This window comes from Talaromyces stipitatus, genomic scaffold, assembly GCF_000003125.1.
Source record: "Talaromyces stipitatus ATCC 10500 scf_1105507295555 genomic scaffold, whole genome shotgun sequence".
Lineage (NCBI taxonomy): Eukaryota > Fungi > Ascomycota > Eurotiomycetes > Eurotiales > Trichocomaceae > Talaromyces > Talaromyces stipitatus.
Genome location: NW_002990116.1, coordinates 3,680,694 through 3,699,228, shown reverse-complemented (window position 1 = coordinate 3,699,228; position 18,535 = coordinate 3,680,694). Strand labels below are relative to the sequence as shown.

Genomic DNA, 18,535 nt, shown 5'->3' with positions numbered 1-18,535 from the left:
ATATCATTTTAACTACTGCATCACACATCCGGCTTTCGCGTCAACATGTCAATAACTTTCTGCCGCTCGTCCATATCCCTTTTAAGTTCAGCCACATACTCCAACTTGATGGCATCAACTTTTTCTTGATGCAAGCGGGTCATCTCTGCCGTGATTTGGGCGAGTTTTCCTTCTAGGTAGGATTTGGCTGTAGGCGGGACACTGAGTAGGAAAGTGCTGTTCTTTCGAGAGAGTGTTTCTGCAAATTTCTATATAATACAAGGGGGTTAGGATGACTTTATTTCTGTCCGATGACAAGAAGTAATTTAATCAGTGCTTACCTGGTTCTCGCTGAGTATCTGGGTTGCGAAGTTCTTGCTGCTCTGTGCAGTACTTGGTGCGAAACGAATGATTGGAGTTTTATAATGAAGAGCACCATTCATCTGCTGTACATTCTGACCTTTGATACTGGCAGCTACAAACCCAGGAGTAATTGTAGCAGGACTTCTCTCTGCCTGAAGGCGTGGGTCAATGTTTTGCAGCACACTAAGAGCCTGCGATGTTTTTTCCACATGAGCGAATCCCTTCTGGTCTTGAATTCCAACCGTTTGCTTGGAGGCAGTGCTGATCTCCTGACTAGTAGAGCCATTCTCTGGCTTGTCAGATACCTTGGGGGTGTTTCGACGAGGACGTTTCGGTGTCTGGACCAGTGGAATATCACTGTCACTGGACTGATGTTCTTCAGTGTGCTCTTTGTTGGCAGATCGGCGCGTCCTCTTTCGAGTTGTAGTGTCTTGAGTTGATGACACAGTACTTGGAGGTGCTTGCTGGGTACCTGCTTCTCGTACAAACAGTCAGTAAATCATATCAAGTCAAATCTGTGGGGTTGGCCGTACTGGCGACTTGACTGCTCTGACTAGCTTTGATTCCAGGACTATTGGGTTGTTGAGAGCTTGATGCCAAAGGCGGCTGCAGACTCTTGGACTGATTCTGCCGCCCTGGTCTAAAGCCTTTGAAAGCTTGGAGCAGGTCTGCATGAGTTTGATTTATAGCTTCACCATATGAACCATAACCAGGGCTGCTAACTGCTGAGTCCATGATCTGTGGGCTGAGTGAGTGTGAGGAGAGAATGAAAGGGAGGAAGAAAGGGAGGAAAAACTGAATATGTGACTGGCACGCTGTTGAAGTTGAATGCAGGTTCTCCTTTGATTGTACTACCTGGAGAAGGCTAAAGAAGTTCAAGAAGATAGTAAAATAAAAAAGAGATGTAAAGGACAGGTGATTTCCACGCGTAGCTTGTCCCGCAGTGACTGTGAGAGGTAGTAATGAGATTTCTTCAAGATTGAGTTGACTTGAAGCAAACAGTCAAGATAATTCGAGTTAGCAAGCATGTGATTGTTGAGTGAGAGTAGACATGATGCCTGACTCCTCAGGAGTCAGTATACCTTGCTCACTAGCAAAACTTTAGGAGGACGGGATTGCCAAAAGGAAGAGATTAGTGCTGTAGAAGCCCTAGAGCTGTCCACACATAAACAGATACATGTAGAACCAAATTGAGAATCCTTTTCTCACTTAGGCGATCACCCTATTTGCGATCCTAAGCGAATGATGCATCGCCATCTTCCTAAATCTTCCAAGGTTAGAGATATTACTCCAGATATATGCGAATAGAACCAATCTTGAAGCTGACAAGATACCTAGGTATCTCAATATTCCAAGGTTTCTGCGAAGAATTTAGATATCTGATTTCCCTTTAGGTCGCCGTATATATATCTTATGGAACGCACTAGCTTTGACACTTCGACCAAGGATTTCACATCTCATGTCCGTACCAACTTTGTGATGCACAATGAACGATATTTTTGTCCAAAAGTAGTTTCTTATATAGCAGTCTGTGGTTTGCAGGATACTAGGATCAACTCAGCTGGCCAAAATAAGCATCGATAGCACCGGTCCAAAACCTCCGAGGCGGCAGACCAACGATGTCTCGCGATAAGAACTCCACAAGTACTGCAACGACAACATCTTCCTAGACCTACACAACTCTATATACCTAATGAACATATTATTCAGCTAACAAAATGACAGACTGGTCTACAATCACAATGACTCCCACCCCGAAATACCCTCGTCCTCCCCCAACCTCCCCAGACAGACTACAACTCGGGCGAGATCCAACCTCGATAGACGCAGACCCAAATCTATACTACTCCATCTGCTCAACCCGCCAAACATGTTTCGACAGGACCATCACCACAGACGAAAATCCTGAAAAAACAGTTCTATACTTAGCATACGGCTCGAATCTATCCATCGAAAAATTCCGTGGTGATCGAGGCATTGCGCCGCTTTCGCAGGTGAATGTGTACGTGCCGGAGCTGAGGCTTACGTTTGATTTGGCTGGGATACCATATCTGGAGCCTTGTTTTTCGGGGACGCAATACCGGACTGTTGATAATACACATGTCATTCAAGAACGATATAAGGATATAGTCGACGATGATATCCTCGAAAAGAAAGAAATAGATCTCGAATCAGGCCATTACCTGATCCAAAATCGGGGGTATAACAAAGACCAATGGCACAAACCTCTCATCGGAGTCGTATACGAAGTCACACTCTCCGATTACGCACACATAATCGCAACCGAAGGCGGCGGAAATGGATACGTCGATATTGTGACTCCCTGCTTCCCATTCCCTTCTACTACTACCGGGGAATACAATCCCAACGATCCAACGCCAGATGTGCCGAGTGGTACGGCATTTATGGCTCATACACTGTTATCGCCGCCGAAATCAGCGTATGGACCGAATAGTCATCTTGTTCGTCCCGTACCGTCGTATGCGCAGCCGTCGGCGAGATACTTGAAGTTGATGACCGATGGAGCTGCGGAGCTGGATTTTCCGTATGATTATCGCGCGTATTTAGCGTCTATTAGACCCTATAGAGTGACGACGTTTGGACAAGGGGTCGGGCAGAAGTTGGCGTTATACGTTTTGATTCCGTTGATGCTAGTTTTTATTCGGTTGGGAGAGTTGCTTGCGGATGATGATGGGATTACACCAAGTTGGTTGGGGAGGATATTTGATATTATCAGAGAGTTGACATGGAGGATTTACGATGTTGTTTTGGTTAAAGTGTTGGGGGATGGGGAGAGGAGTATTGATGATATATAGTATATATCCCTGATAGAGATCTACAGGTAATGATTTATGATGACACGATACAAGTTGATTAAAACAAATGCATTGAACAAGTAGTTGACAAAGGAAATTATCTAAGGTCTCAGATCAAAACTAATTTTGTGTCTATGTATACAAGGAGTACAGGTCCACACCCCAAGGTATATCTGCGAAGAGAGGCGTTGTTCTTCTTTTCCGTCCATCTTGTAATTTCCGCTGGTCGGCCAACAACAAAAAAGAAAAAAAAAAGAAACAGCTAAACGTACAGATACGGGATGGCGATACCCGGTTAGATGGGAGTAGTAAACCGTCATCCATGGAATTCAATCAAGGTTTTAGCGTCGCACGGGAGGGTTATAGACGATCTTCCTTGCCTTGATGGCAGCCCACTTGTATCGCTTGACCCAGACGCTAATGGCGAACAAACCGGCAGAAAGAGCGAGAGCTTTCATACCCATCTTCTTGCGCTCGTCCATCTCGGGCTCGGCAGCCCAGTTCAAGAATTCGACAACGTCCTTGGCCATTTGAGAGGTGGTGGCGGGAGTGCCGTCTTCGTATTCGACCAGGCCGTCAAAGAGGACACGAGCCATAGCAATACCTAGTCGTTATTAATATTGGTTGACATTTGCTGACTTGAATGAAGTATACGTACCGGTACCGGGGAAGTAAGGGTTGAAGTTCAAGCCTTCCTGGACAGAAGCACCAGCAGGAGGTTCATCAGGATAACCAGTGAGAAGAGAGAAGATGTAATTGCAGCCACCGTGACGAGCCTTGACAATCAAACTCAAATCAGGGGGAAGAGCACCGTTGTTGGCAGCACGAGCGGCCTCGTCGTTCTTGTAAGGAGCGGGCATGTAATCAGAAAGCTTTCCGGGACGCTTCTCAATTTCACCCTCATCGTTGGGCTCTGTATCGTATTCGTTTTCCTCGGCCATAGCCTTCATTTCATCGACGGTGTGCATAACACCGACAAAGTCACGCCATGGTACACGGGAAAGGGAGTGGCAGCTGGCGCAGACTTCACGGTAAACCTGGAATCCACGTCGAAGGCTAGACATGAATTTAGTACTCTGAATCGATTCGCTTAGAGATATGGAGGTACGTACGCTTGGTGGTCGAAAGTCTTGTTCCATTTGGCGTGTTCCCATGGGTACTGAGATGGGTGCAATCTATCCGAGGTTGATCAGTCCAGCCCCAATCGAGTCCAACAATTATATCTCAAAGCAGTATTGTATCAATACTCACCCTTCTTCGGCAGGTGTCATGGCAAACGCCTGCTGGCCGTACAAGTGGTAGTACCAGGCGGTAGTTGCGATGGTAGCAGCGGTTGCAACGGTAGCGGTCGCAGTGAGGTAGAACGGAGAGCTCGCGTTCTCAGAACCGGAGGATGTGGACGAAGCTCGCTGTATCAGTCGTTAGTAAACCATCCTCAAAACACGTAACACATGGCTGACAGCCATTTGCACCAGCAGAGAGTGTCCAATGGCTATCGAAGACGACTGATGGTGCATACCGAGTTCTGACGAAGGCTCTGGCGTGCAGTGGCCCGCGCGGGCGCAGCACGAAGAAGCGAACGAGCCAGCATTGTTGCTAATTGCAGCTGGAGCCCTCCTTTGCGTATACAGAGATCGAGCGGATGGTGAGAGGAGAGGAGGGGGGAGGAATTGGCGATATGGCCTATGATGGCTTGTAGTTGAAGTTCCAAGTTGGACGTTCGGAGCTTCGGGGCGGATGGAATTTGCTTTCGCTGATTACCTGCACGCTGATTGGCCAAGTGGGCGCCTCTAGTCTCCCTCACACGAAAACACCACGGAATCTCTCTGTATACATTCGTATAGGTCATACAACGTCAAGAATTAATCTACGTTCTTTTGATTCTTTTATAAAATAGTATAATATACATTAGACGACAGATTAAACTGCATTTTCGTTGTTGATTATGACCTCGAATTCTTTATCAGATTTCTTGGCAAGTTCCTCCTTGACCCATCCACCAATTAAGGAGACGGCGTCATGGGGACTGTCTAAATGCTGTTGGAAGAACCCTTGTAGAGCAGAGGGGGTTATCTTGTCATCGGGAATTTGACTGGCAAAACTAGTGGCCAGGTCTCGCATTTCATCCATGTCAAACGAGAATTTGAAGCCCAGATCAGGCGAAAACATGCGGAGGAACATCTCCTCGCTAGACTTCTGACTGATGTTGCCTAGATAAACCTTCATATCAATGCGTCCCGGTCGGGTGAGTGCACTGTCGAGGGCTTCCGGTCTATTAGTTGTCATGATAACAATTCGACCTTCTTGTGAGCCCACACCGTCCAGCACATTTAGCAGTCCGGATAAAGTGCAATTCGGCATAGGTTGTCCATCTTGCACAGGTTTGGATGAGTTCGACCGATCCACCCACACAGCATCGATATCTTCAAGTAATACAACACATCTTGGTGGTATATCTTGAAACATCTGCTCCAGGTCGGCATCGGTGGCAACACTGGGAATCTTCACTTCATAAAGGTCAAGCCCAAACTCACCCGCAATAGCGAGCGATAAGGACGATTTTCCAGTCCCAGGTGGACCGTAGAAAAGATACCCTCTGCGATACGGCATACTCCGTGTTTGATAACGCTTCTGAGTCTTGGGGTCCAGATAATTGCGAATGTCCGCGAGCAGATCCTGCTTGAGCTGATTATCGAAATGGACGGTATCCAGATGACGAATAGGTTTCCGTGCTTTAGGTTGCCATGCAAGGCCATATCGGTCCCTTGAGTAGATTATAACAAAAAACTGAGTTTGCGTCTCGGTATAGTCCCGACAGGCTTTTATGAACCTTTTGACAGGTTCTACAGACCAGCCAAAGCAGCTTATTGTGAGTTCCTCTCCTCCAATGCCGTCATATCCTGGGTTATTCGACATGGCGATACTGTGACTGTCACTGGAACGCTCCACAAGAAACGCATTCCTATTATACAAGAACCACCTGGTATGCCAATGGGGCCAATACCGAATTGGATGTCGAGTTTTCTTCAGTGCAGCAGCCCGGTCCATGCCGGAATTTCCAACTTCCGTAAGCCCCGTGAACGACCGATAGTTACGAGGTCTGTTTGCGAGGATCCATTCCACCACGCTCCTGTTTAGAGGATCTCCTCCGGGTATGGTGACTGAGGCTAGGAAACAATGCCTTACCCAGCTATATGTCTCATCCCAGGCATGCCGTAAGAACCTCCAAGCGCTTGGCAATACCCCGGCAATTGCAACAAGAGATCCAATCTGCGTGATATCTAATTTGGAGAATCGGGTCAAGACATCTTTAAACAGAAGATAGCCCTGGGAACAGGGTTCCAGCAAAGGACGGCTGGCGGCACCTCCGGCATGGATATAAAATGCCATTTCTGTGATTCCACAGCGATAAATGACCCTAGGACATATCAAGAATCCGGCTCTTCCATATAGCAGTTAATTGATTTGTGTATAAGAGTAGGCAAAGGGAAGAAAGAGATGTTTAATGGAGAAAAGGCTGAAAGAAGGACACAAACAATGAAATTATAATGTCATAACAAAATTTAATAATACAATGAGCGACGAAGAAGGAGAGAAAGGAAAGGGAAATGCCCGTCCAACTGTCTGTAGCAGTTTGAGTAGCTGAGTGAGGAAGGAGATGAATAATTTCAGACCAAATTTCGTTATCAGCAGCTGAGCCACAGATACGCCACAGAACTAATCGGTGAGTATGGCTTGACTGTGTATCCAAATTCTGCCACCGCCTTGTCATCGAGGTGGCATCAACAGAAGCTCTTTCCTAATACGCCGTCCGTATAACTACATGCCTCTGCCACTGTCGCTTTTGAACCGTTGTCTCGTTGATCAAGACTGTCGATATATTTGACTACACGTCATGAGATAGTATCTCGACATTTTCATTGCCATCCAATGGCTTAGTCTCTATGTCGAGCTGAAGTAGATGGCAGTATTCCACTAGAACAGCTCTCATTCCAAAATATAGGCACAATGTCGAAGCCTAAGAGACCGCCCGCCTCTCGCGCTCCGCCGCGCCGAGATGTTTTGGCGTCGCTTAAAATGGCTTCCATGGAGATCCTTGTACCGGTCTTACCTGCAGGTATGCTGCAAGCTCCCAAGCATGCAATGCCATACACAACTAATGCATGGAAGAATTGATGTCGCAGGTACTGGATTATGTCGATCCGCCAGATCTCATCCGTGTTGCGCAAACTTCGAAACGTATGCGCGAAATGGTCTACGAGGACGCTAGATGGATAGCAAGGTTGAAGCGAATGGGCTGCTGGAATGAAGAGGAGGCGAGGCAAAATGCAGAGAAACCGATGTCGCCTACAACACCTGCAACTGGATATGGGAGACGATCAAGTGTTTATAAGAACCCGACAGATGGGTTCGATACGATACCTGTATCGTCTGGCGCAACAAAAGAGACAGAAATTCCAATTCACGAGGATGAGACACTCGACATTTTGCGCCGTGTCAAATCACTACGCGGAAATGCGCGTCAAGAATACGGCAAGGTCCATGCTGTTTTGGCGCCTTTGTATAATGACATCGCAAAGAGTGGAGGATCTACAGATAGCCTGGTGTTTAGGCGGTATACCGATCCAGAAAGTCAGGCTAAGATGCTCGCTCAAATTGTGAAATTCGCCAACAGCGACACTTCAGACGGATGGGCTCATCGAGAAGCATGTCTTCAGGAAGCGATACAACTATTTGAAACAGCCGCAATCCGTGAGTTTCGGAATGCATACGAAGCATCAGATGTCAATGGGGAAATGCGCAAATATACACACGTTTTGTGGTACCTCAATGGTGGACAGTCTGCAGTCGATCTTTTCCTCCATCACAATCACATCATCACAAGGAAGTCCGAGCTCGGGAGAGTCCAAGATTGTATAGACACGGAAACTTTGGAAGTTAAAGTGGAGCATACTCAAGCATTTTTTACGCGATTTGGAGTCGCATATAACAAGGAAATTGAGGCCATTAATGGCGCATTCCCGAAAGATTTAGACGTTGCTCTGCCTTTCCTTGACAAAGCCAGTGTTGACGTGGTCTCACCTTTTTTAACAGGCCTGTTTGACGAACTACACCAAAGCAATATCGAGAGTTATCTTAAAGCCGTTTCTGGAACATTTGCTCAATGTTTCAACCTGTTCTCAGACCTCGAAATTCCTCTTGCATCTGGAGTGAGCAAGGAAAACGCTATAGCGCGCGTCATGGCTCAAATATTTGAGCCTCATTTAGATCTTTATCTTGCTGAAGAGCTCGACTTCTTCCGTAAAGGGTGCGATGCCACTGTCGAGGACTGGGATCGGCAACTGTCTGAACAAGCGGCATCGACAGAATCGTTTCTCATGTCCAACGTGAACCGGCAAGCCGCCAAGAATGACTTTTTAACGTCATTCAAGAAAGTGCTCATGGCGCCCGTTACTATATTACCTCTACCGTCCTTCTCTAGCAAGACTCAGCGAAGTGCAGTTCCTGAGACTGAGAACGCAGCATCGCATAACAAGAATACGGCACGATTCTCGACCTTTTCTCCTCCTACACCTGCCACTCCGTTGCCAGAGGCACCCTCAGATGAATTGGCTGCAAAAGCTGCTTTGATGAATTCCAGACTGGAAGGTATTAAATCCTTATTCAGTATAGAAGTTGCCCTCGGATTAGTTCATGCGGCAAAGACCAGCCTCGAGCGTACTGTTCAATTCGTGAAGCTAGGGGGCGATTGGGGCAATACGGCAAAACTGCAATGTGAAGGGATATTTATCTCACTTCTCGAAATCCTTGGACATCGACATGTCATTAAAGGGTTTACCAAAGCTGTTGATCATTTATCAAACTACCGACCGCGCGAGCAAGGTGAACGAGACAAAAACGGAGTAGAACCTTTAGTAACGTTTCTTGAGCTTGTAAACGTCGGCGATCTTATATTACAAATGATGGATGTCTTTTACGAACAAGAACTCATCGGCGCAAAACTTATCGATCGCAGCGACTTTCTCGACCCAGCTGCAAAAGGCAAGAAGAAATTCGAGCAAAGACTCGATGAATGTGTGGCTTCTGGCTTGAATAAGGGTATTGATGTGCTCATGGAGGAGGTAGACTATATTCTCGCCACAAAACAATTGACAACTGATTATAATCCGGAAGCCGATATTGACGCCGGGAAAAAAATGCCCGACATCAGTGTTAGCGATGCTGCAATCGGCGTGATTGATGTTGTTTCATCGCACACCTCCATGCTTATCGGTAGCACGGATAAAAGCACACTTGATGTGTTCAATCAAGAAGTTGGACTCAGGCTTTTTGCAGCTATTTGCAAGCATCTCAAACGCCAACGGATCAGCGTTGACGGATCACTCAAACTGATCAGGTATGGTTTTCGTCAAGAATCTTGCTTTCAAAATCTAATCAAAAACAGTGATATGAACCATTACTTCAAATTTATTCAAAACCTAAAGAATAACGAACTGCTCCTCTACTTCAAAGCTCTCCGAGAACTATCACAGATCTATCTCATTGACCCATCCGATGCCAAAGAACTGGCATTCGTTATCGCCGATAACGATCGATTCTATGGCATTTTCCGTGCCGAGGAAGTATATGAATTTGCTGAACGGCGTGCAGATTGGTTTCAGGTTCGACGCGATGTTGAGCGAGCCATGTATGGCTTGGAATGTAGTTTGATGTGATGTGATGATGTTTCATGACGGCGGCCTCGATCTTCTCCATGTATATGTATATACATATTTCCGCATATAACTAGCACGTATCCTAGACGCCGATTACGAATATTGTGGATACAACTCCGTCTCGATGTTGGCGTGATGTTGGTTTGTTTTCTAAGCAGCGTCCGTGGTTGATTGAATCTTCGCTTAAATCCTTGGAGCTATATACATACTACGATGATACAACAGATGTATCTCGTTTTACTATTTACCTGGAGAATTGCTGGTAACTCGGCGTTACAGAGATGTCAGAAATCATTCTTATACGTACTACGACAAATTTCGCCAGTAACGCCGACTCGAGTTGATAGACTGAAACTTCGTCGTTGACAACGCCGACAGTACGCGGATCTTCGTTTCATATGCTCTTATCCACTAGTTATCAACGCTCTAAGTGTTGGTAAAGCCTTGTGCGGGGTTTACGGCGATATTGGCGGAGATATCTAGAAAAATGGGCCCCTTGTTGCCCAGATGGGAGGTATATAAGTGACTGGCCCTTGCTTTCACTCACTTTCCTGCAAAGTCTGTTGTCTAGTTATAAATTGTGCTCCATACGCTAAGATCAAAGCAAATAATCAACATGCCTCGTATTCTCGTTACCGGTGGCAGTGGCTTTCTCGGCGGCACTGTCGTCGACACTCTACTCTCAAGAGGGTACTTGGTCGTGACAACAGTACGCTCCGCCGAGAAAGCACAACAGATGCGCGCTGACAGACCGAATGTGTCAGCCTCTCAGCTCACGTATGCGATAGTAAAGGACATTGCTCAATTAGACGCCTTTGATGAGGCTGTTCAACAGAATCCGCCGCTAGATGCAGTGATACACACCGCGAGTCCCTTCCATTATCGCATCGAGGATGTGAAGAGGGACATGCTTGATCCCGCCGTAAACGGAACAGTGGGCGTGTTGCAATCGATAAGGAAATATGCCCCCTCGGTGAAGAAGGTGGCTATTACATCTAGCTTCGCAGCCATGTACAACAACGTCAATAAACCCGTCGGATCGACGTATAGTGAACAGGACTGGAATCCGGTGACCTGGGAGACTGCTCTTGATCCTGAAAATGCCGCAGGTCAAGCTGGGTACCGGACTTCAAAGGCCCTTGCCGAAAAGGCTGCGTGGGAGTTTATGGAGAAGGAAAAACCGGGGTTTACATTGACTTCTTTGAATCCGACGCTCATATTTGGTCCTGTGGCGGCCAATACAGCCTCATTGGAGAATTTGAATACGTCGAATGCTCGATTTTTGGACTTTATTACGGGGAAAGTGAAGGATAAATGTCCGCCTACGGGCAGTTTGTTCTGGGTTGATGTACGTGATACGGCGTTGGCGCATGTATTGGCCATTGAGAAGGATGAGGCTGCTGGGAAACGTTACTTCCTATGCGCCAGCCCGTTTTGTAATGTTGATTTGGTCGAAATTATTGCCGAGTCGTTTCCGAAATACAAGGATTTGTTGCCCAAGGGTGATGCCTTGGAGTTGGGTCGGTATCCGGGGAGTGGACCGCCTTATAAGGTTGATCATTCAAGGTCGGTGAATGAGTTGGGGTTGAAGTATAGGACTTTGAAGGAGAGTGTTGAGGATACGGTGAAGAGTATTGAGGTTTTGCTTGAGAAGTCCTGATATGTTGATTCTGAATGCTTTCAGGCCTGGTGGAGCGCTAGCGGGGGCGAACTTCATGATCTAAAATCTTGTATAGAACCTCAGTCTCCTAGATCTATTAGGTAGGCTATAGAAGTTCAAGCTAGAGAGGGAAAACAAAACAACCTTATGAATCCATCCACGGATGCGTTTGGCAATCATATCAGTTAATGTGGTCGAGACAGAAGAGGGAAGGAATAATCATTACGAGTAGTCTTGACACAATGGGCCATCATAAGCAAAACATTAGATTTGTTTCAACCAATGTCGTGGGAATAGATCTGTCAAACTATGTGGTAGGTTAGGGCTAGCGAAAACTGCCCCATTACAGCGCCTACTGAAACGTTTCAACTTCAACCAGTAGCCAATCATTCCAACTTTCTTCAATATCAGAAGTTTCGATCTGTTTATTGTTAGGCCTAGATTTATTCAGATGAGACATTGTATTTAATGTTATTCGATTCATATAGCTATGGATGACTGAGTGACTTTGAACGACGATGACTCTACTTACCTATAAGCTCCTCTCCACCTACACTGGTAGCTATACTGATCTGCGATTAAAACGAAATGTAGACGAAAATTCACACAGTACATCATCACATAGAAAGACAATGCGATATCTTTCGTTCTACTTCCTATCATTCCATACAGTACTCGCATCCAACTATAGCCTACCACAAACCCTAACCCGAGCTCCTCCAACACCAACACTCGAACAACGCGCAGGCACTATTATAGTCGTCACCGTAACAGTAACACCTTCAGCTGCGCCTGTATCGCCCTCATATACTAATCCAGAACTATTCGAGTACGACATCCTCAATCAAACGAATTACTATCGTCGTCAACACAATGCTACTGGTGTGATATGGAACGATACACTGGCGACATATGCTAAACAATGGGCTAAGCCATGTAATTGGAAACATTCCGTATGTCCTCCACCATCTATCTTGACTGCAGGATCCTCCACCAGGCTGATATCGAGACCTATGAAGGGAGGTCCCTACGGCGAAAACCTCGCAGAAGGCTATAGCAATGTCACAGCCGCGGTCGATGCATGGGCCATCGAGAGTAAGAAATACGACTACAATCGTCCCACAGGCTTTAGTGAAAAGACGGGCCATTTCACGCAGTTAGTCTGGAAGGCCACGACGGACGTCGGATGTGGTCTTGCGGACTGTTCGGCGAATCTGAATGGTGATAACGGTGGCAAGACTGGGAAAGCGGTTGGATGGTTTCTGGTGTGTGAGTATTGGCCGCCTGGGAATGTAGTTGGTGATCATGATAAATATTTCGAGGAAAATGTTGAGCCATTGGTTTCTTTGGGTACTTGGTTGAAAGTGAATGTGTTTGATGTTTGGCTCATGATTGTTTTTGCTGTATTGATTTTGACGTTTCTATGATCGTTGGCGTTTGAGTTCGTAGGAAGAACGATGAAAATGATCTGGTATCTTGGGTATGACTGGGTATCTCATCCTATGTACTTATTACAATGTTCTTAATGTCGCCAGATTCTGACCTTTTTATCGGCACCTCCACTCCCAACTCTCTCTCCATCCGGTGACCAGTCCACTGCAAAGACTTGATCTTCATGTCCTGGTAAATCCATTACAAGTTTCCCCGTGCGAACCTCAAATATTTTTAGGGTGCTGTCTTGCGATGAACTAACGAGTAGACGGGAATCGGCTGAGAAGCAGCATTGATAGACTGCTGCGACATGCCCGCGAAATGTATTGATGAATCTGTAGTTCGTCAGCTTGTGATGAGCGCATGGATTGGTGGAGAAACTTACTTCCCATCTCTGGCATTCCAGAGTTTGACGTGATTATCGAATGCAGCACTGGAATACGTCAGCTAACTTCAAACAGCAAACTTGAAAAGATATAAATACCTTGCAATATAGGCCCCGTCAGGAGAGAATGTGACGTGATTGACTGCTTTCTGATGGCCCAACATCCTTGCAACAGGTTTCGTTGAGTTTTCAGGATCCCAAAGATACATCGTAAAATCGTCACTGGCTGATACCAGCCTCTCCGTGATTTTACCAGCAACAGTGGCAGCCTTTTCAAATCGCTTTTTCGCTACCTCCACCTTTTCAGCCTCTGTCTCAGGTATCTTGTGCGTATGGTCATGGAAAGCGGTTCGTAATACGAAATCAGTCGAAAGTGCTAAATGATTGACTCGGTGTGTATGAGCTCCCAATGCGGTAATCAAAGTACCATCCTTAGCAGACCAGACCCGGACAGTCTTGTCCAATGATGCGGTGTAAATCTTCCCAATCCCACCCCAGCGTACACATGTCACGGAGTCTTTGTGACTTAAGACCATTTCAATCCTCTTATTGACGACATCCCATATTCTCACTGTTGTATCCTTGGATGCAGACGCTAATCGTGGTCGTCCGGCCTCTTGAGTATGGTACGGTTCCCACGATAAACTATTAATCCATCTACTATGACCCTTGAGCGTTCCTAGTGGCTTCCCTTTGGATGAAGACCAGAGTCGCACTGTCTTGTCTTTACTGCCCGTCGCTATCATCTGACCATTTGGAGAAAATGACACTGCCAACACCCAATCCGTGTGCCCTTTCAGAGTCTCGATCGGTGTACCGGTATTGCAGTCAAATATTCTCGCAGTATTATCACCACTACCAGTGACCATCGTCGATGACGACGCGGGAGAGAAAGCTATCGCCAGGATGGCAGAGCCATGTCCAGCTATTGCCGCAGAGCATCTCGACACTGCCTTCACTTTAAAAACGGCCTGCGGGGTGTAGTGGAGCCGAATAACATCTTCTGTAGTTTTTACACCGGGTTTGATCAATGCGTCGTAGAGATCGGAGAGAATATCAATTGTCTGCCCATCTTCTTTTTCGGATTTATATGCAAATCTGTAAGGAACTCGGTCATGTTCCGACTGTTATAGCCCATTAGCGCTCTGAGAGAAACATCAAATTTTCAGAGGGTGCTCACATTATCCAATATACTATTCAGGATAGTCTCCAGCTCTCGCACGGTAGTATTCGCAACAGGAACTTTGATCTCGCCCTTCGTGGGTTTTCCGGTAGACTCGTCGATAAACTGCAGTACAACACTGCCGAGATCTCGAGGGACAATGTCGATTTCTTGTTGTTCCCGAGCCCTTTCGGCAATTTCGCGTTTTTGCTTTTTGCTTGGAGGGGGTAATAGTGTCGCCATTTTGCTAATTACACCTGTATGTTCGAAAGTGACTGGTTTGTTGCTGAAAATGTATTGCCAAGAGTCGCAGATGAGATGGAAATTTTGGACTTTTTCCCGCACTAAACCCTTTCTGGAAGTCCTTATCTTATCGCACCGTGCCTTCCTAAAAGGGAAACTGGCAGTCTCTTTAAATAGTTTCCTCCTTTTCATCTTGGACAATTAGTCGACGTCCTCAATCCTTAACCACCTAAGAACTTATCAAGTTGTTAAGAATGTCGTCAATTCTCACCACCGACAACGATCCTCCAAATGAGAGACGAGCTCGGTCTGGCTTCAGTCAACCCACGCATACTCGTACCAGGCCCACGGCTTCTGGCACGAGCATAGCATATCAGGAAGTCATTTGTGCTATAAGCAAGTCTCGCGGTGCCTCGCCAAGTTTTGAAATATATAGAGCTGCACATTGACATGATGTTTACTTTCCATTCTCTCCGGGTATAAGAGTTAAGAGTTACTGTCTGTCACAGATCTGGCAGAGTACTGCTTTATAGACAGACTCCCGCATGCTAGTCCAGCAGTAATGTCAATTAGTGCCACTGCTAAATGAGATATCAGAGGACTAAAGCATACTGCTGCAAAGTAGTGGCTCTTCATGAACAAAAGCTCCGTTGGTTCGAATACAGCCAGCTTGTTGGCCATCCGCATCAAATTCGAAGCTTCTCAAGGTTCCATGGTGATCAACCTATCTGCGGCAGTATCACTGGGACTGATACAAAACCTTCAAAATGCCAAATCGCGAAAGTGTTTGTTCGGTTTGCTGAATGAAACCCTAACTACCATGGGCTCCAGGTTATTGCGGACTAATATACTGCAACCTCCTACTGAGCACTAAAGTAGACATTTTCTTTGCCATCAGTGAGGGTTAGTCGTTCCTCAATTATTAGTTTTATGGTGAGGCTAATGTTTGTAGTGTTGAAGAATTTTATCGACGCCGACAAAGTCCTCACATCCGTAAGCTATACATTTGTGCCTTCCAACGGTTGCTCTATTTTGTATGTACGCTTAGTGAAACTATTATCTCTATATACATTAGCTACTCATAAGAGAGCTGAACCTAACCAAACTGAAATAAAATCTGCTTCCCCTTCTTTCCCTTCCCTTTCTTCCCCCCACTAGAAATATCATCACCGCTATTCCTCGGCATCGAAGCACCCGAAGTAGTATTTTCAGTACCCCAAGCAGCCGGAGCAGGACCTCGACGATCATCCCATCGCACAGTTCCACGCGTAAGACCGGCCATTAACGTATTCGGTTTCGGGCGGCAGGTAAAGCCGGAATGCGGTTTGATCTGTTGTTCGCGGGCGGGACTGTGGATGCGCGTGGTGCGGGTCGCGCGTAGGATGATGTAGTTGTAATTGACGGCCGGGTTGGGGGTGTACTATTCCAGACTGGCGGAGCAGCCCGCTTAGACGAAGAAGAAGAAGTAGACGCTGATAATGGTGGGAAGGGGTTGGTACTGCTTGTACTTGATAAACTACCAGCTCGACCAACTGCCGAGCGCGAGGATTGCGCAGTCGACGATTTGAGACGTAATACTCTTTTCCCACCGGAGCCCGTTGTACCAGACGACAAACCTGGGAGGATCCCGTTCGGTCCTGGTAATGCTGGGTAATCCTCATTGATGGCTCGCCAATTATTCCATGCTGATAGCAAGGCGGTCTTTTTGGAATCATCTTCGTAGATTTCGGCAAGTTCTTTGATTAGCTTCCCCAATTCTGAGGTTGGTGTGTCGAATAATGAAAAGAATGAATCGATGAGATCGGTTGCGGAGATGAGGGATGTGCGGTAGTTGGAGACTTTGGTGCGGAATTCGGAGGTCTTTGTGGCGTCATTTTGGAGGAGATTGGATGCGCGTTCGATGACGGCGGAATGGCGAAGGCGACGGGCTTGGTCTTGAGGGGAGAGAGATGTGTTTAGGCTTAGATTTTCCATGGCATTCACAGGGACTGGGGGAGTACGAGTGCCTGCGGTAGGGGTTTGACCAGGTGGAGGTCCAGCAAGGGTGCGAGCAGCAGGAGGCTCACGCGTGGTGAGTTGTCCACCGAAGCTTCGAGTAGACACAGATTGTGCACTTTGGATGGCCATTTGTCGTTGGTAAGCGAGCTCATCTCTTCGTAGAGGCTGCGCGCTTGAGACTGGAAGTGAGTCTGCATTGGGATCACGTCCTCTGCCGGCGCCACGTCCTTCGCGCTCGCCACGGCGCTGCCTTCCAGGTTGATAAGGGGCACGATAATCGAATGTTGAGATGTCTACAGTACGTGCATCTCGTCGAGCGTCCTTGGAAAGTCCATTGGGATGTGCTTCGAGCTGATGAGCTTTGAGATCCATCTGACTTTCGAACACCACAAATTTCTTTTCCAGGCATTCCTTATCCAAGCAGAGAAAGTGGTCTCTCTGAAAGTGATCCTCGAGAGCATCATAGTTGATGTAGTACTGATGGCGGCGATTACCAGGCTGTCGGTCACATATGTGGCATCGTTCGTGCTTGTCTCTGCAGTGAGCATACAATTCATCGTCGCCGTAGAAGCGTTCGTGACAGAATTCACATTCGGGATGTCCTTTGAAACCACTTTGGTCGATGGCACCGGGGTTATCATCTCCGTACTTTTCATGTTTGCGAAGCTGCGCAATAGTGAAAAGTTCATGCTCGTGTGTAAAGACCTTTTTATTCCGAGTACATAGGTCGCTTGAAGAAGTCAGCCACATTGTGCTCTCAAATTTCGAGACAGGGACATACCACATAGATCTTCCATGCTTGCTCTTGACGTGACGATGTAAATCCGGCCACCCCATGCAGGCAACATCGCAATCCTTATCCGGACAATTGTAACGTAACAGAATGACAGTGTCTTCATAGATCTCATCCTTCTCATATTTGATTCCGAGGTTCGGATCGGTCCGAATTATGTCGGTGCTTTTGAAGTCTTGGAAACGTTTGGCAGGATCGTCAGTGAATATCACAAACGGCGACTCGGTCTAGAGATCGGTTAGGTCAGAGATATTGAATCCAGACTCAGAATATCAACATACTCGACAATGTGCGCAAGCTTTGTTCTTGTACAATGCCCTCAATCTAAGCGCACAAATATGGCAAGTCCTATGATTACAGGGTGCCACGGACGTATGCTCAACGGTCGAAGCACAAATAAAACATACTTCGCCATCGTCAGGCTCGTCCGTGGCAGCTGCAGTCAATTGCTTGCCTGTTGTCACTTCACCCTCCTTCTTTATGGCATCTCCAGTCGGGTGATCACCGGAGGTGCCTGTTCCATCAAGATCTATGCCGGGAGGCTGGCCAGAAGTTGTATTTGTCATTGAAGCTCGCGGCGGGTTATTGTGCTCATGGCCGTGGCCATGACCTCGTCCTCCTCTCCTACCGCCTCGGCCGCGAGAGTTCCTGGGTTCTCCTCCGTCAGCGCGACCTTCGTTTCTGCGATGATCCGTTCGATTTGAGTTGTGAGAAGCTCCGCGCCCGCCGCCTCGTCGCCGTCCGCCGCGTTCGCCCCCAGTGGGATTACTATTTTGCCCCGCGGATGGATTGCCTTCCGACATCTTTGCGCAGTAGTAAATAGGATGCTAAGATACGTTGATGAAAGTTGTCGGTTTTGCCTTGAAATTGTTCGCAATAACCGAGAGGCGGGCGAGTGAGAGTGATGAGTATTCAACGGAAAAAAGGCGTGGTTTTTATTTTCTGATGTTGAGTGGGTGCAGCGGGCCTTCCTCTTTAGCTTCTCCAAC

The 18,535-nt window shown here is 46.9% G+C and overlaps 9 protein-coding genes across 9 annotated transcripts; 4 read left to right on the top strand and 5 right to left on the bottom strand.

The window, feature by feature from the left end:
- Window positions 1-20: 20 nt before the first annotated feature.
- TSTA_124570 (uncharacterized protein) lies at window positions 21-1,077 on the bottom strand (the record flags this gene model as incomplete). Its single annotated transcript, XM_002482681.1, has 3 exons — window positions 21-248; window positions 321-814; window positions 876-1,077. The coding sequence occupies 3 exons, from the start codon at window positions 1,075-1,077 to the stop codon at window positions 21-23; spliced, it is 924 nt and encodes a 307-aa protein (XP_002482726.1).
- Window positions 1,078-2,060: 983 nt separating this feature from the next.
- Window positions 2,061-3,158, top strand: TSTA_124560 (uncharacterized protein; the record flags this gene model as incomplete). The annotated part of the gene is made up of 2 exons (XM_002482680.1): window positions 2,061-2,887; window positions 2,930-3,158. 2 exons carry the CDS (start codon window positions 2,061-2,063, stop codon window positions 3,156-3,158), a joined length of 1,056 nt encoding a protein of 351 aa, XP_002482725.1.
- Window positions 3,159-3,214: 56 nt separating this feature from the next.
- Window positions 3,215-4,893, bottom strand: TSTA_124550 (cytochrome C1/Cyt1, putative). Its single transcript, XM_002482679.1, has 5 exons — window positions 4,678-4,893; window positions 4,410-4,567; window positions 4,271-4,333; window positions 3,817-4,214; window positions 3,215-3,762 (listed from the first exon to the last, which is right to left on the bottom strand). Exons 1-5 carry the CDS (start codon window positions 4,747-4,749, stop codon window positions 3,500-3,502), a joined length of 954 nt encoding a protein of 317 aa, XP_002482724.1. The 5' UTR covers window positions 4,750-4,893; the 3' UTR covers window positions 3,215-3,499.
- Window positions 4,894-5,078: 185 nt separating this feature from the next.
- On the bottom strand, window positions 5,079-6,786 carry TSTA_124540 (metalloprotease m41 ftsh, putative; the record flags this gene model as incomplete). The annotated part of the gene is made up of 2 exons (XM_002482678.1): window positions 6,163-6,786; window positions 5,079-6,120 (listed from the first exon to the last, which is right to left on the bottom strand). Exons 1-2 carry the CDS (start codon window positions 6,546-6,548, stop codon window positions 5,079-5,081), a joined length of 1,428 nt encoding a protein of 475 aa, XP_002482723.1. The 5' UTR covers window positions 6,549-6,786.
- A 380-nt stretch (window positions 6,787-7,166) lies between these two features.
- On the top strand, window positions 7,167-10,174 carry TSTA_124530 (secretion pathway protein Sls2/Rcy1, putative; the record flags this gene model as incomplete). Its single annotated transcript, XM_002482677.1, has 3 exons — window positions 7,167-7,275; window positions 7,329-9,555; window positions 9,604-10,174. The coding sequence occupies 3 exons, from the start codon at window positions 7,167-7,169 to the stop codon at window positions 9,872-9,874; spliced, it is 2,607 nt and encodes an 868-aa protein (XP_002482722.1). The 3' UTR covers window positions 9,875-10,174.
- Window positions 10,175-10,490: 316 nt separating this feature from the next.
- Window positions 10,491-11,534, top strand: TSTA_124520 (NAD dependent epimerase/dehydratase, putative; the record flags this gene model as incomplete). The annotated part of the gene is made up of 2 exons (XM_002482676.1): window positions 10,491-10,583; window positions 10,611-11,534. The coding sequence occupies 2 exons, from the start codon at window positions 10,491-10,493 to the stop codon at window positions 11,532-11,534; spliced, it is 1,017 nt and encodes a 338-aa protein (XP_002482721.1).
- Window positions 11,535-12,130: 596 nt separating this feature from the next.
- TSTA_124510 (extracellular SCP domain protein Pry1, putative) lies at window positions 12,131-12,961 on the top strand (the record flags this gene model as incomplete). The annotated part of the gene is made up of 2 exons (XM_002482675.1): window positions 12,131-12,487; window positions 12,554-12,961. The coding sequence occupies exons 1-2, from the start codon at window positions 12,167-12,169 to the stop codon at window positions 12,959-12,961; spliced, it is 729 nt and encodes a 242-aa protein (XP_002482720.1). The 5' UTR covers window positions 12,131-12,166.
- TSTA_124500 (ribosome biogenesis protein Rsa4, putative) lies at window positions 12,859-14,755 on the bottom strand (the record flags this gene model as incomplete). Its single annotated transcript, XM_002482674.1, has 4 exons — window positions 12,859-13,300; window positions 13,351-13,398; window positions 13,450-14,474; window positions 14,531-14,755. The coding sequence occupies 4 exons, from the start codon at window positions 14,753-14,755 to the stop codon at window positions 13,057-13,059; spliced, it is 1,542 nt and encodes a 513-aa protein (XP_002482719.1). The 3' UTR covers window positions 12,859-13,056.
- A 1,096-nt stretch (window positions 14,756-15,851) lies between these two features.
- Window positions 15,852-18,349, bottom strand: TSTA_124490 (C2H2 finger domain protein, putative; the record flags this gene model as incomplete). The annotated part of the gene is made up of 4 exons (XM_002482673.1): window positions 15,852-16,175; window positions 16,289-17,483; window positions 17,535-17,773; window positions 17,828-18,349. The coding sequence occupies 4 exons, from the start codon at window positions 18,347-18,349 to the stop codon at window positions 15,852-15,854; spliced, it is 2,280 nt and encodes a 759-aa protein (XP_002482718.1).
- Between the last annotated feature and the right edge of the window lie 186 nt (window positions 18,350-18,535).